The following is a 26,436-nucleotide window of genomic DNA, read 5'->3' on the forward strand; positions in this document are numbered from 1 at the left end:
TCTTAAATCGGCAAATCAGCTGCTTACCTTTCACTATGTGGGGGCAAAAGACTTGGCTTTCCAGGTAGGACTCACCTTTCCATTTGCTACCTGTCAGGATGCATTCCAAGCCGTCCTTCATGGGTCCTCTAGCTAAGAGAGGAGCCACTTATCTCCGTTTATATCTGGTTAGTGGCAAAGATTAGACTCAGCCAGGGGCTGAAATAATTGAGTTGGCGGGTTGAGAGCTCTGGCCCACATCAGTGCTCATGGTGAACGTGCATCCCTAAACCAACTGTTTACTGTTGTTTAGTTCAGTGGTTCCCAACCAGGGGTACTAGGACCTTGGATACTTGGCCTATCCACAGGGGGTACTTAAGAATCATGATACCATAGTCTTACTGGTCAAAATGCACATGGGGGGGGGTTCTTCAGGGGTACTATGGACAGAGCAAAATTCAGTTGGTGTTACAGTAACCGAAAAAGGTTGGGAACCAGTGGTTTAGTTGACTACAGAGGCCTGGTAAGCATCAACATCAATAAGTGTTTGGTCTACTACTGAACCGCGATATGATGGGGCACTGTGCTATACACGCATCCTACAGATATCAGTATGCAGGTCCCCTTTACATGTGGACTGTTTATTGCCCACAATGACCTAGCAATTCGATGGGACAAAAGGGGCTAGGGGGTTATGCACTTACCTCAGGCTCTTCTGTGAGGAGGAGTAAGGAAGGAAAGACAAGCGAGGGCAGGACACCTCAGCCAGCGAGGGCAGGACACCTCAGCCAGCGAGGGCAGGACACCTCAGCCAGCGAGGGCAGGACACCTCAGCCAGCGAGGGCAGGACACCTCAGCCAGCGAGGGCAGGACACCTCAGCCAGCGAGGGCAGGACACCTCAGCCAGCGAGGGCAGGACACCTCAGCCAGCGAGGGCAGGACACCTCAGCCAGCGAGGGCAGGACACCTCAGCCAGCGAGGGCAGGACACCTCAGCCAGCGAGGCCTGGGCCTTACATTCCCCCTGAGCAGCAAGCAACAGCCCTGGGCACACATTACCTGCAGCTGATGCAGTTCCCCCAAACAATGCACTTACCTCACTCTCTCCCTGCCACTGTTCAGATATAAAAACAAGTAGGGTCTTCTCTGTTTTAAAAAGAGTTACCAATCAATGAATCCTGCAAATCAATCATAGAATAAAGGGAATACTTAGACTCTAGAAGAAACCAAAGTCTGAACTCCAATAGTTAACTAAATGACAGAAGCAAAACAAAATGAATAACAAAATAAACTTACAACTTTATAAGGTTCAGGAAAGAGAGGGGAGTGAGCTGGAAAGGCCTCTCCTCCCTGCTGGATTTCTTGATTTCGCCTTTCTCTTTCTTTCATACGGAGCACATTCCGGTCTTCACGGTTCATGTTGCTAACAAGAGACACAGTCACTAAGCGTGGAGAAGAGAAAATGGCAACTTCCAAATACTTCTATCTACATGAAAAAACACCAAGTGACACTGCAGAGTATAAAGAAATACTGATACAACAACTTAGGGGAAGGGCATGTTCCAAATGGCTTAAAAGGGGACTAGAACATCTAAACAAGTCTATAGAGTTATTACAATGATTCATGGTGATCAAAACTATACCATTTGTTATGGTATATGTTGGAACAACTGTGGGACAGAGATAACACAGTTAAGTCAATAGAATTAATGAAATTAGCATTTGAACAGCTAGGCTATCTGCGTATACTGCTTCTTAACGACCCACTTATATTTTCTACAGTACATAACCCACCCTCCAATATATCAAGCCAATAAAAATATACAACAAATCATAATTTCATGTTGGTTGGCGTTTTTCTTCATCTATAGCAATATAATAGCTAATATTTCTGATGGCATGTGAAAACAAGCTTTTGGGCACTATATGCGGCAGGTAGCCTAGCGGTTAAGAGCGTTGGGCCAGTAACCGAAAGGTCTCTCGTTCAAATCCCTGAGCCGACTAGGTGAAAAATCTGTTGATGTGCCCTTGAGCAAGGCACTTAACCCTAATCGCTTTGGATAAGAGCGTCTGCTAAATGAATTTTTTTTTATGTACAATGTACCCTGGCCTCTCTGTTGCAATGATTTAAGGAGTGATGACAGTAAGATTACCCTGTCCCACACCTACCCTCAAAACGTGTGCTGTTTAACTGTTTCCTGGTTAGACTAGGCTACATAAGGCCTATGGCAATTCCCTGACTGCTCAATATGCTACAGGGTTGAGTCATCACTGAAAGCAGATGGTTTTATACCTTCATTTAACCATACATGTCAGGAACGGGAAGTGACAAAAGTCATAACTGGTACGATACAGTCATTAAACTGCTTCTTTACAATGGCCACCATTAACTAAATTTATACCATTCAGTCTCATCAACACATTCGACCCCATCATGTGGCCTTTTAGCGTATGGTCCGAATAAATGAGGAACAGGAGATAGGGTTTTTATTTACCTACCAAAGTTTTCCCAAAGACCTTCAGATAAGGAGTAGGTGTTACCTAACTAAAAGTATTCAAAAAAATTAGGGAATGCTGTCATTAGTATTTATATCAGTGGGACAAAGCCGACTGATCAGATATACAAACGTCCTGGCCCTCAGTAAAAGCTCCCCTCAATATTCATCCCATTTAAAAAACCTGCTGTATATTATGAGGCAAGTGGGGGCGTAAAGAAAATTATCTGGAGAGCATCAACAACTCTATTACGGGTTTCAATGGCACCTGTGCAGTCCTGTGTGCCAGCTAAGTATCCCAAAACTCAATCCTATGCCCCACGCTCTTCTCAATTTACATCAACATAGCTCAGGCAGTAGGAAGCTCTCATTCATTTATATGCAGATAGTCTTATACTCAGCTGGCCCCTCCACGGATTTTGTGTTAAACGTGTCCAACAAGCTTTCTCTGGCCTTAACCTTGTTCTGAACACCTCCAAAACAATGGTCATGTGGTTTGGTAAGAAGAATGCCTCTCTCCCCACTGTTGTGATTACTTCCTCTGAGGGTTTAGCGCCTGAGGTAGTCACCTCATACAAGTACTTGGGAGTATGGCTAGATGGTACACTGTCCTTCTCTCAGCACATATCAAAGCTGCAGGCTAAGGTTAAATCTAGACTTGGTTTCCTCTATCGTGATCACTCCTCATTCACCCCAGCTGCCAAACTAACCCTGATTCAGATGACCACCCTACCCATGCTAGATTACGGATATGTAATTTATAGATGGGCAGGTCAGGGTGCTCTCGAGCGGCTAGATGTTCTTTACCATTTGGCCATCAGATTTGCCACCAACGCTCCTTATAGGACACATCACTGCACTCTATACTCCTCTGTAAACTGGTCATCTCTGTATACCCGTCGCAAGACCCAGTGGTTGATGCTTATTTATAAAACCCTCTTTGGCCTCACTCCTCCGTATCTGAGATATCTACTGCAGCCCTCATCCTCCACATACAACACCCGTTCTGTCAGTCACATTCTGTTAAAGGTCCCCAAAGCACACACATCCCTGCGTCGCTCCTCTTTTCAGTTCACTGCAGCTAGCGACTGGAACGAGCTGCAACCAAACACTCAAACTGGACAGTTTTATCTCAATGTCTTCATTCAAAGACTCAATCATGGATACTTAATGATAGTGGTGGCTAAGTAACGTGATGTATTGTTGTTTCTAGCTTCTTGCCTTTGTCTGTGCCCAATAATGTGTGTACCATGTTTTGTGCTACTTCATGTTTTAACCATGTTTTGTGCTGCCATGCTGTTGTCTTAGGTCTCTACGTAGTGTTGTGATGGCTCTCTTGTTGTGATGCGTTTAATCCCAGCCCCCATCCCCGCAGGACACCTTTTGGTAGGCCGTAATTTTTTCTTAACTGACTTAACTAGTTAAAGATAAAAAATAAAAATAATTAAATACCAGTAATCAAGTGTAAACAAGCCATTAAAATACATGACACTAGAATGAGGCCTTGCACTTTGACTTATGTTCAGCATGTCAGCTGTCAAGTTTCAAGATATTGGACTTTCAAGAAGCGAAGTGTTACTTGCCGCCTCATGATGATGTGGCAAGTGACACTTCGCTTCTTGAAAGTCTAATATCTTGAAACTTGACAGCTGACATGCTGAACATTTTGGGAATGTATCAACAGTGAACTAATGAAACAAAAACAAAAATATAGTTTGAGTGGATTTTTTCTTTAATTTGAAACTGGGCCAGTAGAGGCTGCTGAGGGGAGGACAGCTCATAGCAATTAATGGCTGGAATGGAGTCAATGGAATGGTATAAAACACATCAAAAACATGGTTTCCATGTGGTTGATACCACTCCGTGACTCCATTCCAGCCACTATTATGAGCCGTCCTCCCCTCAGCCACCTCCACTGAACAACACACTGTAGCAATACGTGGACCAGCTTAATCTGATGTATACTGAACAAAAATATAAAATGCAACATGTAAAGTGTTGGTCCCATGTCTCATGAGCTGAAATAAAACATCCCAGAAATTTTCAATAAGCACAAAAAGCTTATTTTTCTCAAATTACAGGCACACATTTGTTTACATCCCTGTTAGTGAGCATTTCTCCTTTGCCAAGATATTCCATCCACCTGACAGGTATGGCATATCAAGTAGCTGATTAAACAGCATGATCATTACAGGTGCACCTTGTGCTGGGGACAATAAAAGGCTACTTTAAAATGTGCCGTTTTGTCACGCCACATGTCTCAAGTTGAGGGAGTGTGCAATTGGGATGCTGACTGCAGGAATGTCCACCAGAGCTGTTGCCAGATATAGAAATTAACATTAAATTACCATAAGCCGCCTCCAATGTGGTTTTAGATGATTTGGCAGTACATCCAACCGGCCTCACAACCGCAGACCACATGTATGGCATCGTGTGGGTAAGCAGTTTTCTGATGTCAACGTTGTGAACAGAGTGCCCCATGGTGGCGGTGGGGTTATGGTATGGGCAGGCAAAAGCTAGGGACAACGAACACTATTGTATTTTATCAATGGCAATTTGAATGCACAGAGATACCGTAGCAAGATGCTGAGGCCCATTGTCGTGCACTTCATTTGCCGCCATCACCTCATGTTTCAGCACGATAACGCACGGGCCCATGTCACAATTCTGGTTCTGTACACAATTCCTGGAAGCTGAAAATGTCCCATTTCTTCCATGGCCTGCATACTCAGACATTACACCCATTGAGCATGTTTGGGATGCTCAAGATCAACATGTACAACAGCGTGTTCCAGTTCCTGCCAATATCCAGCAACTTCGCACAGCCATTGAAGAGGAGTTGGACAACATTCCACAGGCCACAATCAAAAGCCTGATCAACTCTATGCGAAAGAGTTGAGTTGATTTAACTAGGCAAGTCAGTTAAGAACACATTCTTATTTTCAATGATGGCCTAGGAACGGTGGGTTAACTGCCTTGTTCAGGGGCAGAATGACAGATTTTTACCTTGTCAGCTCAGTGATTCAATCTTGCAACCTTACGGTTAACTTGTCCAACGCTCTAACCATCTGCCTCACGAGGATCCCGCCTGTTACGCGAATGCAGTAAGAAGCCAAGGTAAGTTTCTAGCTAGCATTAAACTTATCTTATAAAAAACAATCAATCAATCAATCAATCATAATCACTTGATATAACTACACATGGTTGATGATATTACTAGTTTATCTAGCGTGTCCTGCGTTGCATATAATCGATGCAGTGCGCATTCGCGAAAAAGGACTGTCGTTGCTCCAACGTGTACCTAACCATAAACATCAATGCCTTTCTTAAAATCAATACACAAAAGTATATATTTTTAAACCTGCATATTTAGCTAAAAGAAATCCAGGTTAGCAGGCAATATTAACCAGGTGAAATTGTGTCAATTCTCTTGCGTTCATTGCACGCAGAGTCAGGGTATATGCAACAGTTTGGGCCGCCTGTCTCATTGCGAACTAATTTGCCAGAATTTTACGTAATTATGACATAACATTGAAGGTTGTGCAATGTAACAGGAATATTTAGACTGATGGATGCCACCCGTTAGATAAAATACGGAACGGTTCCGTATTCCACTGAAAGAATAAATGTTTTGTTTGAGATGATAGTTTCCGGATTCGACCATATTAATGACCTAAGGCTCGTATTTCTGTGTGTTATTATGATATAATTAAGTCTATGATTTGATAGAGCAGTCTGACTGAGCGATGGTGGGCACCAGCAGGCTTGTAAGCATTCATTCAAACAGCACTTTCGTGTGTTTTGCCAGCAGCTCTGCTGTTTATGAATTCAAGCCTATCAACTCCCGAGATTAGGCTGGTGTAACCGATGTGAAATGGCTAGCTAGTTAGCGGGGTGCGCGCTAATAGCGTTTCAAACGTCACTCGCTCTGAGACTTGGAGTAGTTGTTCCCCGTGCTCTGCATGGGTAACGCTGCTTCGAGGGTGGCTGTTGTCGATGTGTTCCTGGTTCGAGCCCAGGTAGCGGCGAGGAGAGGGATGGAAGCTATACTGTTACACATGCAATACTAAAGTGCCTATAAGAACATCCAATAGTCAAAGGTATATGAAATACAAATGGTAGAGAGAGAAATAGTCCTAAAATAACTACAACCTAAAACTTCTTACCTGGGAATATTGAAGACTCATGTTAAAAGGAACCACCAGCTTTCATATGTTTTTATGTTCTGAGCAAGGAACTGAAACTTCAGCTTTCTTACATGGCACATATTGCACTTGTACTTTCTTCTCCAACACTTTGTTTTTGCATTATTTAAACCAAATTGAACATGTTTCATTATTTATTTGAGGCTAAATGTATTTTATTGATGTATTATATTAAGTTAAAATAAGTGTTCATTCAGTATTGTTGTAATTGTCATTATTACATTTTTTTTATTATATATAAATGAAATCGGCCGATTAATCGGTATCGGCTTGTTTGGTCCTCCAATAATCGGTATCGGCGTTGAAAAATTATAAAATCGGTCGACCTCTAATACCTACTTTTTTTAAATTAAGGTATCTGTGTTCCTAGTCATGTGAAATCCATAGATTAGGGCCTAATGAATTCATTTCAATTGACTGATTTCCTTATATGAACTGTAACACAGCAAAATCTTTGAAATTGTTGTATGTTGCGTTTATATTTTTGTTCAGTATATATTACTAATACTGAAGACACTGCTACCAAACATGAAAGACTATACCTGCCCGAATGTTACCTTGAAAAGGTTCCTTTTACTCATATTTTAGCACTGATAAAAGACGAAAGCTGTGCTACCAAACAAATTAGTAGAAAGGAATGGATTGATGGCAATGCTACCAAAACCAGCGCCACAATTAGGCTACCCATAAAAACAACAATGGTAAAAATACATTTTTCACAAAATTCTAAAATATATGGCCAAATACACAACCATGTGTCCCCCAATTTAGATAGGAATTTGAAGAGGCCAAGCAAAGCGCTTTCATACCAACCTCAGTAGCTAACTATATACATTACTTGAGCATGCAAAATGCAAGTCTAGTTGAATTGAAATATTAACTGGGGAAGGGGAAAAGACCTACTGTACTGGTAATAAGGCTTCCTGAACTCACTTCTATATGACAAACCAATACACTAACAGGTGTCTGAAGACCATGAGTTTAGGGCCATGCTTCTTTGAGAAACTGACAATTCCACCCTTCATATCGCCAACTATCACAATATGATAATGAAGTTTGGTGACAGTCTGACTAGCACAACAGCTAGACTAACGCTCTTCACAGGAAATGTAGACGGAAAACCAACAAGAGAAACCAACTAGTTGTGTTGCTTACCCTGACAGAGGCGACATGGCGCAAACCACAGAAACATTAGAAAGGGGATTCAGTGAAACTCCAGGGGATTCAGAAGTGTTGTCATGCTCTGCCAGTCTGCTCTCTGGTAGTATTCCTTTAAATGAGACGTTCTCAAAACTGGGTTTCCTGATCTACAGCGGACATTACAGTAATTCCTTGGAGTAGAGATAAATCTGACTCAGGGAGAGGGAGGTTACTGCTAGTTCACGGGAGATACCACCCTGCCCAACAGCGGGTGTGCCAAAGGCAGGGGACAATAGGTGAAGTTGAAAGGAGGCTCTCTGTGTGTGAGAGAGATGGGGGGGTTGCCTGCATGAGTGCACAATGTGTCATACACTCTTGTAGGCGTTTGATATATATAATTGGGACAAACGAGTTGTAATGCAAAATAGTACTGACAAGAGGTTACGGGTCTTTGTAAGTGTTAATTAAGGAAATAATTTTAAAATAAAATAATTCTAACAAGATGGAATGCCTATCACTGTGCTAGGGCAAGATCCTCAAGTGTGCCTTTACATCACAAGCCCAGCAGTAGACCAGAAGAAAAAAACACCACAGCCCTTCTAAACTAATTCATCTAATCTAAACAAAATCAATAGAGTAAACAGACAATCAAAGGAAGATGAATAGATGGGAGAAAAGCATACGCATGGGTCTAAAATAGTGGAACAATCACGTTGGTGAATGTCTTAGCCTACACTTTAGGAGGAAAAATAAGGAGTGTCAACAGTTAAGATAATAGCAACCTCTTCCTGGAAAATGGAACAGTCCATTTAGTTCCATAAAAGGATATGTTATGCCATTGAGCCTCACCTCTTTGTGATGTCATGACTGAGGATGCCAAAGCCAACCAAAGTCTGTCTTCCCATCAACAAACTCCCTCCCCCACTATGCCCTGGAGCACTGGGTAAACTAGCAGCAATTTCTTTAAAGTAGAGCCCATTTTCTACTCGTAGATGGGTCAGCCCTGCTCAAAACACACTTCAGGCATTTCCAAGACAGACATTTTTATCAGCAATATGACAACATAGGCCTAATATCCAGAAGTGTAATAACTAGACCTACTTGAATGGAAGTGGAAGAAACCAAAAACTAGCCTAATTCAAAGGCCCTAACCAATAAGTAGCCCTACCAAATCAGATTTTTTTGAAGAATTGTCTATGACCAGCAGGCTAATTGAATGCAATGAGAGTTTTAGACCAATAGACCACTTTCTGTGCTTAGAAACATTGCAGCACAAAGGGCGATGCACGCATATTGGTGGCAGAACAAGGGGGAGTTGTTATATATAAAAAGCTTCTGCTTATGAGTGCATTTCAAACTAATTTTGGATTATAATTGAATTTTAAGGCTCTTATATTAAGCAGGACGATCATGTGTGTCAACACTGCAAATCAACCGCATTATACTTTAAAAAAACACTTCAACCAGTAAAGTGGCTCTTTGGCTAGCTTTTGCTACAGCCTATATCAGTGAGCATTAGCATACTAGCTAACTGCTGCTGCATCCAAAATAGTTCTTTTGCAAAGATCACAACCAAATATAATCTTAGCGACTGTTCAAGCAAGAATCAAAACATAATTGTAAGCGTATGAGAACCCCAAAAAGTTATTTTGTTTAGAAGTAACAAAAATGTAAATCTAGCCTGTTGAATGGGCACAATTGGCGATGGCTTTATATTTTAGTCATTTAGCAGACTCTACTATCTAGAGCGACGACTTACAGGAGCAATTAGGGTTGAGTGCCTTGCTCAAGAGCACATCAGATTTTTCTCCTAGTCAGTTCGGGGATTCAAACCAGCAACGTTTGGGTTACTGGCCCAACGCTCTTAACCGCTAGGCTACCTGTCGCCTTCTTACTGCCGCCAAGAGTCATGTGCATCTGTGCGTTGTGTACGGGAAAAGGGTCTATAGCCGACACCTAGTCAACTTTAGCCTGATCTTAGTTCTGTTTGTGTTTTTGCCTACTCCATTGCTTATTGTCAAGCCAAGGCACCCTGAAGATGAAATTCCTGGAAAACCGTTCGAGACGACAACGGCTGAAGTCTGAGGATACCACTCAACTGCGCGCAGCAGGATGTGTGCCACTCTCCGAATGGAAACACTAGGCCTAAGTGGACATTGATGACTTGAGCAAATCCATTAACACAGCTTGGGAAATACTATTTCCGATGCTTTAAATATACAAATTAAGGTGGACAGTCAGAAGCAGTTTGGGCGAGTCAATTGTTCGCAGGACTTTATTCTGCTAACTGTTCCAAATGCCCGAACTGAATTTGGTAAAAGGGCTTTTATGTGCTCTGCGCCATCGGCTTGAAACACCTTACCAAATACTTTAACTGGAAGAACTTGTCCCGATTGTTTTTTAAATCATTGATTAAGGATTTTGAGGCTGATTCCCTGACCTGACTGTTTTTAATTTGCTGTTTTAATGATTTTGTTATGCTCTTGTGAATTGTATGCTTTTTTACTCGATTACCTGTAGTTTTTCATGTTGTTTGTCTGTAATTGTGTAATGACTTGGTGCTGCCTATCTTGTCCAGGACGCTCTTGAAAAAGCCCTTCCTGGTTAAATAAGGTTAAATAAAAATATGCCTATACATTCAATGGATAAAAAATTAAGATTGGCCCATTTCAAAATGGTTAAAGGGGAAGTAAGATCATTCTTAACCCTTCAAATAATGCCAAGCTGTTTCTTACTAACATATTGATAAAAGCTAGCCTAGTTAAGTCGATTATGTAAGTAATGCCTTCTTAAATTTAGCTGAGAGTTAATGGCAATTTGTTTTAGATGACCCTCACAAACTTTTACAGATGCAAGCTGAATGTATGTTTTTGAATATCTATTTAAAATATTAGCACATGTTATTAGACAAAGACAACCAGAGAAACATACAGCAGGGAGTTCCAATATGAGCAGAAAACTAGACAAGTTATATAGATAGCTAAAAATGACTGGCCATAATTCATTTTATTAGACATCGCAGGGATCCTACTTGAAAACAATCACAGATAAGCCATTTCCAGTTTTGCTAATCGCTCATCAGTCAATAGACATGAAATCACAATTACACTAAAACTGTGTAGGACATCAAATACTTCATAATAACAACCCAAATGTTAAGTGGCAGAGTTGCCCTTTAACAAAACCCACCTCTGAATGTTCTTGTTATTTCACTAAACAGACAGTTCAAAGAAGCCTTATCTAGCCAGAGACATGTCACATTTGAACATAATCCTAGGCTTTATGATGCAGGCTTACGTTGTTGTAGGCTGTGTGTTCAATAAAATAGCTTGCATGATATGCTGTCATACAACTTTATTGTATCCAGAGTCCAAAGGAACAAATGCTGCAACATGGGCTGGTGAGCTCATGAAGCAATGAGCAGCATATGTTTTGCTGTGACCGGAAAAGCCCTTATGAAGCAGCTGATGGCTTATTAGTTTAACCAAGAGCTTGCCATTGGTGATGTAAGGGCCTCAAACTACTATCCTATGACTAGCCTACAGTATGCAGCATAAAACCAATTGACAAGGCTAGATTGTTAGTAAAATGCACAGTGTAGAAAACATTAGAAACAACTTCTTAATATTGAGTTGCATCCCACCCTTTTGCCCTCAGAACAGCCTCAACTACTCTAGGTATGGACTCCACAAGGTGTCTAAAGCGTTCCACAGGGATGCTGGCACATGTTGACGACAATGCTTCCCACAGCTGTGTCAAGTTAGCTGGATGTCCTTTGGGTGGTGGACCATTTCTGATGCACATGAGAAACTGTTGAGCATGAAAAACCCAACAGCTTTGCAGATCTTGACACCTGGCACCTACTACCATAACCCGTTCAAAAGGCACTTAAATATTTTGTCTTGCCCATTCACCCTCTGAATGGCATAAACACACAATCCATGTCTCAAGGCTTAAAACTCCTTCTTTAACCGCTTTTCTCCCATTCAGTGACATCAATAAGGAACCATAGACTAACCAGGTGAATGCTGTAATGGAAAGAGCAGGTGTTCCTAATGCTTTGTACACTAAGCGTATATACGAATATAAACTAGTCTGACTAAAAATAAAGAAGCCCTATGCACAGCAGTGCATCTAGGTTGAGGTGCTGGTTTTGGCAGGAATATATATATATATATATATATATTTTTAAGTCTGACTAATAGTCTAGTCTGGGACGGGGGTTTGAAGCTGTTTTTTTGCTGTCAGCCGGTAGGCCAAATCTGCAGTTTCATCAACCCTTGACTGCAATCAAATCGAATCTGACAGGTGTAGACTAACATGATGACCAAGCCAGCTCTGCATGTGGAATTTGTCTATACGCACCAGACGCGATCAGGACACGCTGGTTGAAATATCAAAACAAACTCTGAACCAACTATATTAATTTGGGGACAGGCCGTAACACATGAAACATTCATGGACATTTAGCTAGCTGTTGCTATCTTATTTGTCCTAAGAAACACTGAGTTGTTATTTTACCTGAAATGTACAAGGTCCTTTTTTTTTGGACCTTTGACAAATATCGACCCATTGAGTCACACAAAGTCATGTGTTCTCTACTTCGACCATTAATCCACAGAAAAGGGGAAACCTAGTTAGTTTCTAGTAATCTCTCCTAATTCAGTCTTCTGTGGATTGTATATGGTGGTTGGCAACCAACTTTAAAGTGCATTATTGCAACCAACTGGACTGAAGTGTGGACCTTGTTCATCTTTCAATCACCCACGTGGGTATATGCTCCTAAAAACCAATGAGGAGATGGGACAGGCAGGACTAGCAGCGCGTCAAGCATCTAAAATAGAACCAAGTTCTATTTTAGCGCCTGGTTACCAAGACGCTTGTTGACGCGCACGAGCAGTTTGGATGACTTGATTGAATAACATGTATGTGTACAATTCTTTTGCAACACAGCCGGTGTGTTCAGCATGCAACAGTGAAATACTTACTTACGGGCCCTTCCCAACAACGCAGAGAGAAAAAGAACAATAGATTATTTCCAACCTGAAACCCGCCAGTTAAGCTTACAGATGTAAAAAAAAAAAAAAAAAATTGTTTTAAATACAGCAAAAACTTAGACAAGCCTAAGTTTAGGCTATCTTGGATGGATGACTTGCCCTGTGCATTCTTGCAAGATACAAAAAAAAAACAACACTTTAGGCTACATTCACTCACTGACAGACCATCTGCTGGTATGACATTGGTTAAAACAAACTCTACAAGGCTTGAAAAATCCTTGACTCACCACCAGATAAAATACCCTAAAAATGTATGTCATAACTCAGCTGTAAAGGCACACTTGAGAAGCTCACACTTGGCCTCAAAACAGTTAGGCTAGCTGACACCACTGAGCAAACTTAAACGGTGTACATATCACTAACAAACTGAAATGGTCCACGCACTAGAAATAGCAACCTCAGAGCATTCTGTCAGGTTATATCACCACCTGGTACAGCAACTGCACCACCCACAACCGCAGGGCTCTCCAGAGGGTGGTGCGGTCTGCACAACGCATCCCCGGGGGCAAACTACCTGCCCTCCAGGACACCTACAACACCCAATGTCACAGGAAGGTAAAAAAGATCATCATGGACAATAACCACCCGAGCCACAGCCTGTTCACCCATCTTCCATTCAGAAGGCGATGTCAGTACAGGTGCATCAAAGCTGGGACAGAGATTTAAAAACAGCTTCTATCTCAAGGCCATCAGATTGTTAAACAGCCATCACAAGCACAGAAAGGCAGCTGCCTACCTACAGACTTGAAATCATTGGCCACTTTAATAAATGGAACACTAGACACTTTAATAATGCCACTTAAAGAATGTTTACATATCTCGCATCACTTCTCATATGTATATACTGTATTATACACCATCTATTCTATACTATCTATTGCATCTTAGCCACTCTGTCACTGCTCATCCATATATTTTATATATTCTTATCCCATTCCTTTACTAGATTGTGTGTATTAGATTTTGTTGTGTTATTGTTAGATATTACCTGTTAGATACTGCTGCACTGTCGGATGTAGAAGCATAAGCATTTCGCTAATCTTGCAATAACATCTGCTAACCATGTGTATGTGACCAATCAAATCTGATTAAACAGGAAGTTGAGATGAATTCACACAGAAGCATAGCTATGAGCACATAGACAACCCTATACTTACAGAATAATGATGGGACAGAAATTAAGTAGCTAGCCTAAGAGAAACAACAAAGTGTTAATGTCAACAATTACTTCATCTAAATACAACCACACTTTCCCAACACCCCGTCTAAAATTACTGACAGTCTACAGGTGTTTGCTAATTAACATGAACTGTTCATAAACAGAAAATTGCACCACTTATTTACATTGAAACAAGAAAAACGATTAAAACTTACTGTACCAAGAATTATGCTTGCCACCAGAGGGCATGTCTCAGTGAAATGTGTAATTATGTAGCAACTATTAAAACTTGTGAGGTTGCCCTTCCCCCACCGTAACACTTAAAATGGCTTCCTAGACCCAGAAAGTCAAGTCGTTGGAGAAAAATGAAGATATTTAGCTCCGTTTTGCATTTTTAATTAAATGGGACGTAAGTGAAGACACTGGGGTTCACATTGAAGAAAGTATAACTAAACACATGATTGTTGTTACAGCAGTGCTCATGTAAAGGGAACCCCCCCCCAAAAAAATGTTTTAAAGAGTATAGTACAACATGACCACTAAGCCAGGGATGCATGCAATGCCATCATGCATTGGTCTGGTTTGATATAAAAATCAGAGAAAAATAACTTCAAAGAAAAATGTATTCGTTTGTGTATCAACACCCAGTGGGTCATTTAGTCAGAGGGTTCTCAAACTTTTTTTTTTTTTTACAATGACAGAATCAAAGTATTGACTTTATTAGCTGTAAACATTACCAAAAAAATACAAATTTACTTCGGACACATTCCTGTCTAACTTGTTTGCTGTAATAAAACAAATGAATTTATTAAATCACATATTCAACGACTTCCAAACAAAAATGACCAGAGATTATCGCTGAATGTCTGACTCGCGGCTTCAGACAGTTGACAAAATACTCACTTACGAAACCGCTAGCCAACTTGCTAGCCGTCGCAAGCTTCCATGCAAACTTACATATCAACTAGTTAACTACAGTAACCACGAGTGTAAACTAAATATTTTCCCCTTCAAGTCAGAAAAATACTTGATTCTGTCAACATTTGAATAACATTGTCGACGGTACGGAAACTTACAATGGGACGTCACCATGGATTGGTAATTAGCTTGCTAGCATTGGCTAAAGACGTACAACGTAAACTAGAGATATCCTGTTGCTCGCTAATAGTAACTACCACTTGCTCGATATTACTGGCAACCTAGCCACCTTTCATATACACACAATAGCTAAATTGCAATGCAAATAAATTGTTACCATAACAGCTAACTAGTATATAACAGTAAACATTTTAACTAATGTTAGTTGTTTATTACCTCTTGTCTTCTTTTTAGGCCCAAACCATTATAGCTATTGGAAAGCCCTTTCTCTTTGTCTTTTCCACTTTCCAGTTAACGAAATGGACCCGACAAAAATGTAACAATAATAGTAAAAATACTCAAAACGTGTGAACAGGTTACATCCTCTATCAAGTATAGCTGTGATAACAGCAAAAAATTAGTCGTCATTATTTTCTCTATCCATTTTTATAACAAAAGCTAGCAAGGTGCCTAACTAGGCAGCGATGAGTGGATGCATGAAGCCAGCAGCTGGGATGAATTCGGTTCCCTAAACTTGATCACGTGATCATGGCGTATTCTCAGGATTCGGATCATGACTACTATTTTAGAAAGTCATATTTTGTTATTGTGTTTTTAATAGATACATCAATGAATGAATGTATCAGACAATAAAATTGCTAAAAGGAAGTTATTCTGAATGCGTTCAACGAATTTAATCATTTGACCCAGGCGTCTTCTTCTTCTTCAAATGTCTATGGTCGGGTCGCAACCAACTGAAAGGTGTTGCATACACTGCTTCCTACTGTACTGGAGTATGATTGGTTAGTTGCCCTACCAACTAACCCTACACTCATTAAAAAAACTCACCACTATTCCACTACTTGGCCCTATCTGACGGGACAAAATCGTTCAAAACACCTGCAGTAAAATCTCGTACACCCAAGTACTTCTCTGCAGCTGCCACCACATCTATTTTCGGTGATTGACGTTCCATTTCTGCGGTACAGCTGATAACCATGGCTATGAAAATTCAGAAACAAACCTTCCTGAAGCACCATGTTATTCCCATCACTCTCTTTTGGCCTCATGCCCTGTATCCGTCTTCCTCTCATTTTCACTGCCTCAGCATATAACACCTGTACTACTCTGATCCTGGCAAACTCAACCTGTGTTTCTCCCACCAGACAATTCTGACCATGGGTATCCCTACAGTTAACACATTCTACATTTTCATTTGAGTAATTTAGCAGATGCTCTTATCAGAGTGACTTACGGGGGGCAATTAGGGTTAAGTGACTTGCTCAAGGATACAGACAGATTCTTCACCTAGTCGGCTCGGGGATTCGACCAAGCGACCTCTCAGCTACTCGCCCAAACACTCTTAACCGCTAGGTTACCTGCCGCACACACAAATGTTTCCACCGATACTACACATTATGTGTTGTCAACCAACCTGACACCACATATGGATCAGCAAGATGGCAAGAATCCATTCTCCCCATAAATCTCACTTCCACTGGGCCAGAATCATCTTTATCATCATCGGGACGAGGTTCGACCTCGGACATCTTCAGTGCACCTGCCACTACAATCTTCTTCGCAACAGCGCTTCCCTCTTGCATTATTGGCATATTCAACAACGCTTAAGAAATATATTACCTTCAACAGTGTTGTCTTGTGATCAAGCCATTAATGATTTGTGATTGGGTTATTATAGGGTTTTTATTGGGTCCGATGTTCCTTTCCTTCTTACTCGCTGTCCATTTCCACATCTCCACACTTTTTCAGCTCATCCGCTGTAGTAGTAAACTGTTCAAATTGTTATTTTCTTACACTTTCCTCCTTGTCGTGTCGCCTCAAAAACCCTGCAAACATTCTAGTCGTAGGTCCCACACACCTCCACCATGCTTCAATAAGAGAAAACCATGTGACCTCAAACAGGTCATAGGCTTCATTATGTTTTGCAATTTGTGTTATGTTTTCTGACCTTTTTGCCCATTGGAGTGCCATCCCACCGATCAGGACTCAAACTCAGATCACAGATTAAAAGTACATTGACCCAGGGGTGGCCCGATCAGGACTAAGTCCAACACATTACTGCAGTTTCCCAACTTCAGTACTCAAATACCCCCAACAGCACATATTTGTGTTGTAGCCCAAAACAAGCACACCTCGTTCAACATGTCAACAAATCATCAAGCCCTAAATGAGTTGAATCAGTTGTGCTGTTGGGGGTACTCGAGGACCGGAGTTGGGAAACACTGACTTATGGCACTGTAGCTATTTTATTTAGCTAAGATTGCTACAACATGATATTGCAGCAAATTTGGGGGTAACAAACTAAGACTTTAACTTGGGCCCAGGGACTATCATCCCAACACCTTAGCCGTTACACCAAGAGATCCATTCACTACCCTCTACATTACCTGGCCCTTCCTATGGGAAAACACACCCCCAGACTTCTCTATCATTAGCCCCACGCCCGGGCACACCTTCGATTGCCCTACAGTACTGCCATCCTTGACGAAAAAAAACATTGCAGTCAGAGTGCAGTATAACTGCAGTATGCTGCAAATACTGCATCCCAAAATATTTTTTTACTAGTGGTTTTGCAGTGTAACTGTAGTTACAGTGCAGTATAACTGCAGTTATCCTGCAATTACCATATCCAAAAATACCAGTTGACTGCAGTTACTGCACTTTTACTGCAGCTTCAAAATGGCAAACTTTTTTTTTTGTAAGGGTAACACCAGTACATACAATTTACTACACTTTCCAAGGTACTCTAGTGCTATAAATGGTTGACTTTGTTCCATCTGATTGAGAGAAAAAACATGAAAAACACCAACAAGTGAAGACACTTGCAACTGTCCTTTTATTCAAAAATGATTAAAGGATGTGGCACTAGGTAACAAACAAATCAAAAGCACAACTAACAGGGGGATTCATTGGCATGATCACAGTTTGGCTGTGCCAAACAGAGTCCATGCTAATTTCCTAAAATGGCAGTTTATCAACACAGTCAATAACATTTTTCTGTTTATACTCATCTGGGGGTAAAACATGTTTTAATAATAAAAATAATCAATAACTCGGTTCACACTAGAACCAGATCCAAGTTGTACTGGGCTGGTTGTTTCGGGAATCGTACTGGGGAAAAACAACATGAAAAGAAAACGTCTGAGCCAGCACAGTACAGTACAGTTCAGGTTAGCATGATAGTGTGAAAAGGGTCAATGCATCTAATGCTGCAGGCCCTCCAAATTATGCATTACATATCTTTCAGTAGCTACATAACTGCACATTTGAAGTGTCACTCAAAAGCAATAGAAGTAAGGAAGTACAGCAGGTATGTAAAAAGCACATACATTTCTCATTTTAAATCTATACGAATTATCAAACTTGTGATTTGAAACTAAGTTGAGATATGACCACACTTGTTCACTGACTGTACAAGGGAGAAATGCAGGAGAGAGAACACATTCTGGTAAATACAAAATTCCTCACTGTTTGTCAGGGTTGGGGAGTAAGACAAGGGGGGGGGGGGGGGGTCTTTTTGGGTCTGTAAAATTCATTGTGTGAGAAATGGCGCTTTTATGTGCAACTATTGATTTAATAAGCATTATATCTAAGTAAACTTGGAGTCACGCAATGATATTTTGTGTGGTCCTCCCATTACGACATAGGAAAACATGCAGTTTACTAGGATAGATTTTTTTTTTTTAAATGTGTGATGAATTTCACAGGGTGGTGAAAGTGCAAGGTGATGAGCTTGATGCTCCTTTCAATAAATTTCGAGGGTGTTATTTGTGACATGATGACCGATGTTTGGTTACCATTTGACAAATTAAAATAATCTCGCTCTTTTGTCCATAATAGTCTCGTCATATAGGCTACACCTGTACTCTATCGGCGAGCTCTTGGCTATGGGCCATAGTGGTTTTGATACCATTATTCTGTTAGTATTATTTATTATTTCCTCTCTTAGTTCGCTATATAACTCAATATTGTTTCTGACAAAACTATCAGACGAGTTGAAAATTCAACAGAAACCCATCTATTTTTCTATTCGGTACAAGGGAATTTAACTGCAAAAGAAATGTATGTGCACTACGTCATCACACACAGGCTTTTATCCACAACAAGTCAATTTGATGGAAACATTTCTGCTGAGAAAATGCAGAGATTTTATTTATGCACCTTTTTTAATATTGGCATCAAAATCTGTCACCAATTGGATGGAAACCTAACTAATGACATTCAATTTAGCATTGAAAAAAATGCGCAAGTTAGAGTTTGTTCCACCTGAGCGAGTCTGTTCACAAGTCAGAGATCACTACCATGACACACGAAATGCATTTCATGGATCCTTTTATTATTATTTTTTTTTTAAATGCCTCTTAAGGGGAAAGTAATCCAAAAGTAACAAAAACTAATCAGATCACATTACTGATTACAATTGGACAGGTAACTAACTAGTAACTAACGGATTACATTTAGAAAATAACCTACCCAAACCTGCTGCTTGTTCATTACAATTTACACCGTATACTTCGTAAGACAACTCCTGAACAGCTAGAGGGTCAGAGTGGAGCTCAGGTTAATGTCATGGTGGAACACAATACATATAAATCTTTTTCATTTCTTCTTTTTCTTCTTGGGAGGACCTTGATCTGAATCACTTCCTTCTGATGAATCAGAGGCCGAGCTGCTTGAACTGCTAGAGGAAGAGGAGCTAGAGCTGTCAGAACTGTCACTACTGCTGTCACTGTCGTCCGACGAAGAGCTTGAGGAGTCACTACTGTCAGACGATGAGTCACTGGAAGAGCTGTCAGAGTCACTGCTGCTGCTACTACTACCACCACCACTTGCATCCTTTGACCTGAAAGCAAGTGGCACATTTACAAAACCATTATTACATAAGCAGAATAGTGAGTACATTACAGAAGGCATATTGCAGGCATAGCCTAGATCTCTACGGCATATAACAGAAAAGTGTGTCGAGTGGACTATGCTCTACCCATTTGAGATCTAAACTCAGCAAAAAAAGAAACGTCCTCTCACTGTCAACTGCGTTTATTTTCAGCAAAATTAACATGTGTAAATATTTGTATGAACATAACAAGATTCAACAACTGAGACAAACTGAACAAGTTCCACAGACATGTGACTAACGGAAATGGAATAATGTGTCCCTGAACAAGGGGGGGGTCAAAATTAACAGTCAGAATCTGGTGTGGCCACCAGCTACATTAAGTACTGCATTTTTTTTTTTAACCTTTATTTAACTAGGCAAGTCAGTTAAGAACAAATACTTATTTTCAATGACGGCCTAGGAACAGTGGGTTAACTGCCTTGTTCAGGGGCAGAACGACAGATTTTTACCTTGTCAGCTCAGGGATTCGATCTTGCAACCTTTCGGTTACAAGTCCATCGCTCTAACCACTAGGCTACCTGACACCCCGCAGTGAATCTCCTCCTCATGGACTGCACCAGATTTGCCAGTTCTTGCTGTGAGATGTTACCCCACTCTTCCACCAAGGCACCTGCAAGTTCCCGGACATTTCTGGAGGGGGGAATGGTCCTAGCCCTCACCCTCCGATCCAACAGGTCCCAGACGTGCTCAATGGGATTGAGATCCGGGCTCTTCGCTGGCCATGGCAGAACACTGACATTCCTGTCTTGCAGGAAATCACGCACAGAACGAGCAGTATGGCTGGTGGCATTGTCATGCTGGAGGGTCATGTCAAGATGAGCCTGCAGGAAGGGTACCACATGAGGGAGGAGGATGTCTTCCCTGTACCGCACAGCGTTGCGATTGCCTGCAATGACAACAAGCTCAGTGCGATGATGCAGTGACACACCTCCCCAGACCATGACGGACCCTCCACCTCCAAATTGATCCCGGTCCAGAGTACAGGACTTGGTGTAACGCTCATTCCTTCGATGATAAACGCAAATCCGACCATCATCCCTGGTGAGACAAAACCACGACTCGTCAGTGAAGAGCACTTTTTGCCAGTCCTGTCTGGTCCAGCGACAGTGGGTTTGTGCCCATAGGCGACGTTGTTGCCGGTGATGTCTGGTGAGGACCTTCCTTACAACAGGCCTACAAGCCCTCTCTCATCCTATTGCAGACAGTCTGAGCACTGATGGAAGGATTGTGCGTCCCTGGTGTAACTCGGGCAGTTGTTGTTGCCATCCTGTCCCTGACCCGCAAGTATGATGTTCAGATGTACCGATCCTGTGCAGGTGTTGTTGCACATGGTCTGCCACTGCGAGGACGATCAGCTGTCCGTCCTGTCTCCCTGTAGCGCTGTCATAGGTGTCTCACAGTACGGACATAGACATTTATTGCCCTGGCCACATCTGCAGTCCTCATGCCTTCTTGCAGCCTGCCTAAGGCACGTTCACACAGATGAGCAGGGACCCTGGGCATCTTTCTTTTGGTGTTTTTCAGAGTCAGTAGAAAGGCCTCTTTAATGTCCTAATTTTCACAACTGTGACCTTAATTGCCTACCGTCTGTAAGCTGTTAGTGTCTTAACGACCGTTCCACAGGTGCATGTTCATTAATTGTTTGGTTCATTGAACAAGCATGGGAAACAGTGTTTAAACCCTTTACAATGAAGAGCTGTGAAGTTACTTGTATTTTTACAAATTATCTTTGAAAGACAGGGTCCTGAAAAAGGGACGTTTTCTTTTTTTGCTAAGTTTATCTGCAACAGTCATAATGTTGGAACAATTTTATGGGGTTTAGAGCTAAAAAGTGACGCTGTGACAGTTACCTTTTCTTCTTCGTTTTTTTCTCATTGGAGCTTTCCTTTCCTGGTCTGAATAGTGAATAGAGATTGAGTTAGTTACAACATTCCATGGCTGAAAAAATTCCAAAGATTATTCTAAACCAACCAGGGGAAAATAAAAGTGAAAAGAAACTTGGCAACACTTATGAATCATTGTACAGAGGAAATTAACTCCCAATGAATAGTTATACTGTATCTCCTCTCGATGGCAGTACTAGACAGTTATGAGGTTGGGTTACAGTACTAGCCTTGTAAATACTGTCAGACTAATTACTGCTGTAACCATACAGCAAACCATTTCTGTAAACTCAGGCTATTGCAGTACACTGTAGCCACAAAATACTGATTTGAAGTGTTCAAAATCATGACTATGCAGCCTATTCAAAAGTGACATCAAATGGTAGACACCAAGGTCACGTTCATTAGGGTAAATGTTTTGCAATAGAAATTGAAAATCAGTGTTTCTTTTTGGAAATGCTCAAGTAGTAGGCCTACCTCTCCGTTTCCAAAAAATGTCTCCCTAATAGACACGACCAAGGTGACTTTCCAGTGTTAACATCTTCAGAACTCAAAAGTGATCTTCTATCAAGCTGACTTAATAGTAAGACAGCAGTCACCCAATACAAATACATACTTGTGGCTGACTTACCCTGTGGCATTGAGCTGTTTATTTTGATTTTCTTTCAGTTTATTTTTCATTTCTGTTGTCCTTGATGGCCTGTGAAGGTATTTTCGTTTGCCAGTACACTCATATGTCCAGTGTCCAAACTCCAAACACTTCTGACACCGAACATGTTGTTTATTTGCCTCCCTGTTTGAAAAAGAGAGACATGAGTAAGAGTTATTTATAACTGTAGGTAGACTTTAACATCGTGTACCCCCCCCCTATGTTAATGGAACCTAGCCCCTCACTACAATGGTAGCAATAGTTGGATAATCCCTGCTGTTTCTTGGGCCAAATCAGGATAAGTGGAGTCAGGACACTTTTTCAGAAGAATTGAGTAGCTTCCCTGACCGTATCTGAGTATCTAAAGCCTTTGTTAAGAGATCTTGAGACCAATGTAGCACAGGTAGTTGCTGGCTCAAGCACTATGCCTGTTCCCCAGTCGCTAGTGTTGTACTTTAGTTTTTAGGAAAAGGCTATACGGGCACTCCTGACGTGCAAACCAGGGTTAGCCTCAGGATTTGAAAGTGAAATACTTACGCTCTTGTCTCTAACATGTAGGCGCAGCATTTTTAACGAACAGTCCCATTACAAGTCAATGTTGAACTAACTAGATCTCAACTTATTTTTCACAGGGAAGCGTTATTGACCCGACCTTCAGTATGCCGGTCTGTATTTTTCCTCACACGCAACAAACAATATGGCCGAGCCTAACCTAACTACAGACCAAATGTTGTCCCAAGCAATCAGCATGTAAATATTGTATTCAACATAATGGTTTGTAGAGACTTACGTCTTTCTAAGGTAGACTTCTTTCAAACTGAATATCCATGGGGTAACCATGGAAACAGTCTGATGTTTAGTCAAGGTCAGGTTCTGTTTTAGATTTTGGTTAGTTGTTTTGCAAGTCAGCAGTGTCCTTGTAGTCTCTCCCGAATAGTTTGTTAGCTAGCTAGTCTGATTAATCAGGCTGTAATAAACAAATGAACAACTGAGCTCAACTTCGAGGCACATAGCAGAGTCTGAATACCTATGTAAATAAGGTTTCTGTTTTATTTTTAATACATTTGCAGAAATTTCTAAAAACCTGTTTTCGCTTTGTCATTATGGGGTATGTATTGTGTGTAGATTGCAGAGGAAAATGTTATTTTTAATGCATTTTCGAATACGGCTGTAACGTAACAACATGTGGAAAAAGTCAAAGGGTCTGAATACTTTCTGAATGCACTGTATATGGTTTGGTGCACCGTATATGGTTTGGTACTGAAGTAAAGTTAGTTTTACATTGAATATTCAGTTCTCTTGCCAACTGCTATTGAACAAAACATGCCATAACAATTTTATATCCTAAATCAGGGGAGGATGGAGAATAGACATCTTTGTGTGAATTGTTTTATTTATTCAGATTTCAAATTGATTGTTCTCCATCAGAGAAAATAGTCAGGTGAACAATACTTTCCTGTGGATATTTTGTCTCAAACTTTTAATTACCTAGCAAGCAAGTTAGCTAGATAGTTAAGGCATCCGCATACTAACGTTAGCTACGTTCGGTTTGCTCCTAGCAGAACTTGGCTAGGCAAAGTGAACGTCTGACTCGCATACTCCCTAAAGACCTTCGCTTGAAAAACGAGAAAAAAGCTTCAATATTACTGTGTCACTCTTGAGACGCAGTAGCCAGTATACACTTCCTCTAAATAGTATGAATTAATCTAAGATTAAAAAAATTACAGATTTCTTTAGTTATGGTTTTGCCGAGCAGTTCTTAGTCACACAATTTTACATCTAAGATGTTTGTTTGGTGCAGTATTTCTCAAGCTAAAAAAAGTTGCATAAAAATCCCTAATATTGACCAATTACTGACAAAGGGGCGTAGGTTTTGGCTACCAAATTTCGGCTTGCCTAAAGCACAAACCAGTAGGGTCCATCTACTGACCAAGTATTACATTCCGCGCCCACTACGCATAACTTACTACATGTCGTCCTCACTGCTGTGTACCAGTGTTCTATTTTTTGTATTTAACCTTTAACTAAGCAAGTCAGTTAAGAACACATTCTTATTTACAATGATGTCTACCGGGGAACAGTGCCTTGTTCAGGGGCAGAATGACAGATTTTTACCTTGTCAGCTCGGGGATTCGATCCAGCAACATTTCGGTTACCGGCCCAACGCTCTAACCAAACTTACTGCGAGGGAAGTTGCTAACAGAACCGCGGGAAAGCAGTTCACGGCAGGTGGAGTCGAAGGACACTGTATACCGGTGTCACCTAAACTAACTAACTAGCAGCCTCCTTCGGTGGGGTTTTGGGCAGTTGGCATCCAGCAATGGTGCATTTACCGCCACCTACCGTGCTGGAGTGTGGGCCAGAGACAGCGCTAGCAGCCTCAATGGTAGTGGGCGTGATATGTAGTGGACGTGATATGTAATAGCCGCAGTCTGCAGATAGACATTATTGACACAAACAGCCAATAGTGTGCAACTGTAGCCCGCAATTTGGGGCATTCCTGCATACTGGCATTCATGAACACCCACCTCGAGCGTCCCATGGTTCCTTCGTGAAAATCCCCTAAAGCATCCCATTAGTTCCCACATGAACACTCCCCCTCGAGCATCCCATTGGTTCCTGCATGGACCCCCCCCCCCCACACACACACACACAGTGCAGGAAAACTGTGCCCAACAGGTGGGGGGGGGCAAAGGACACTGTCTACCAACCATAGCAAAGCAGGCATTGTGACGTGGAACAGTAGCCTGGGAATAGAACGTTTGGAAGGCGAGTTGGTGCTCAATAAAACTAATAGGAGATGGCAGGGTGGAAAATGTGGCCTGTTTTCTCATGATTACTTCAAAACTACAGCAAGCAGCTGGGCCATATGGTACTATTATGAAACTGGGCTCCACAGCAGATGCAATTAACTAGTTTTTAATCAGAAAAAGCATTGTTAAACATTTCATGGGTCCTGCCTAACATTATTGTGCATTAACGCCACCTACTGTACTGGAGCACCCACACCTGTCCTAGCTTAAACATTTACCCAGATATATAGTAGGGGTTCCGAACGCCCCAAATTGCAGGCCGCAATTGCACCCTTCCACGAACAGCCAGAAAAAAAACCTTGCCGAAGACCAAAACGTCACAATTTAGTCATAAATACACGAACCTTTCGGATGGTAAACATACGGACGCTTTTACCCAGCTAACGTTAGCGCTAGCTAACTTATGTTTCGGCTATCCAACGTGCAGACAGTATGATATCTATGCTTGTTAGCCAAATAAACATATACTATTTATTAAATATAACCATTTAATTTGTTAACTTTGTACATCATTATTGTCCACATCTCAAACAACGTTGTAGGTAACGTTACAGTAGCTAGCTAACTAGCCTTTAGTAAGAATACTATTGTTAGCTAGTTAGCCAAATATTCGCAACTCCACATTACTTATTGCTCTAAGTAAACACGGTGATCACTATATACGCTGAATCGAGTAAGTACACCAAAATTCTTAAGAATTTTAGTCATAAACAAACTTACGCTTGCCGACGGGCAATAATTCTGTGCATGGGTGTCGCCATGTTGCAATTTGGTTGAAATGTAGCTACTTCCGGGATGGCGAAACAAAAAGATGCCGATTGGGCGACATGAGGACACCGCCAACCAATCAAAAGCCTATGGTTGATGCCAGTGATGTGTAGAAACCCTGGGTGACTGCCAGGGGAGCTGTATTGAAGCCACCACGCAACCATCTTGGTAATCCACATTTGTAAAAAATATTTTGGAATCTATAGTTTGGAAGCTATAGAAATATATTAAATAATGTCTACATTCATTTTTGACACATTTATTTATTCTATTACAGACACCTCAATGCATACT

At 41.2% G+C, this 26,436-nt stretch overlaps 2 protein-coding genes across 4 annotated transcripts in view; both read right to left on the reverse strand.

The window, feature by feature from the left end:
- LOC120056881 (AF4/FMR2 family member 4-like) overlaps positions 1–15,600 on the reverse strand; it is a 28,588-nt gene extending 12,988 nt beyond the window's left edge. The window contains exons 1-2 of the mRNA XM_039005141.1: positions 15,349–15,600; positions 1,275–1,401 (exon numbers count right to left, since the gene is read on the reverse strand). Coding sequence (XP_038861069.1) covers positions 1,275–1,397 — 123 coding nt within the window. The 5' untranslated portion in view covers positions 1,398–1,401; positions 15,349–15,600. The remainder of the gene's footprint in view (positions 1–1,274; positions 1,402–15,348) is intronic.
- A 2,349-nt stretch (positions 15,601–17,949) lies between these two features.
- LOC120056883 (zinc finger CCHC domain-containing protein 10-like) lies at positions 17,950–26,163 on the reverse strand. Of its 3 annotated transcripts, none has more exons than XM_039005142.1 (4): positions 26,095–26,163; positions 22,544–22,705; positions 21,880–21,924; positions 17,950–19,975 (listed from the first exon to the last, which is right to left on the reverse strand). In XM_039005142.1, the coding sequence occupies exons 1-4, from the start codon at positions 26,133–26,135 to the stop codon at positions 19,732–19,734; spliced, it is 492 nt and encodes a 163-aa protein (XP_038861070.1). In that variant the 5' UTR covers positions 26,136–26,163; the 3' UTR covers positions 17,950–19,731. The 3 variants fall into 3 exon arrangements, with proteins under 3 accessions (XP_038861070.1, XP_038861071.1, XP_038861072.1); XM_039005143.1 differs by lacking the exon at positions 26,095–26,163 and adding an exon at positions 24,677–24,835; XM_039005144.1 differs by lacking the exon at positions 26,095–26,163 and adding an exon at positions 23,099–23,199.
- Between the last annotated feature and the right edge of the window lie 273 nt (positions 26,164–26,436).

Source organism: Salvelinus namaycush, chromosome 12 (assembly GCF_016432855.1).
Source record: "Salvelinus namaycush isolate Seneca chromosome 12, SaNama_1.0, whole genome shotgun sequence".
NCBI lineage: Eukaryota > Metazoa > Chordata > Actinopteri > Salmoniformes > Salmonidae > Salvelinus > Salvelinus namaycush.

Coding starts and splice junctions, on each gene's coding strand:
- LOC120056883 (XM_039005142.1), bottom strand. CDS start 26,135: ATGGCGACACCCATGCACAGAATTATTGCCCGTCGGCAAGC. Junction 22,706..26,094: donor ATTATTGCCCGTCGGCAAGC/GTAAGTTTGTTT, acceptor TTTTTCAAACAG/GGAGGCAAATAAACAACATG. Junction 21,925..22,543: donor AAACAGCTCAATGCCACAGG/GTAAGTCAGCCA, acceptor TTCACTATTCAG/ACCAGGAAAGGAAAGCTCCA.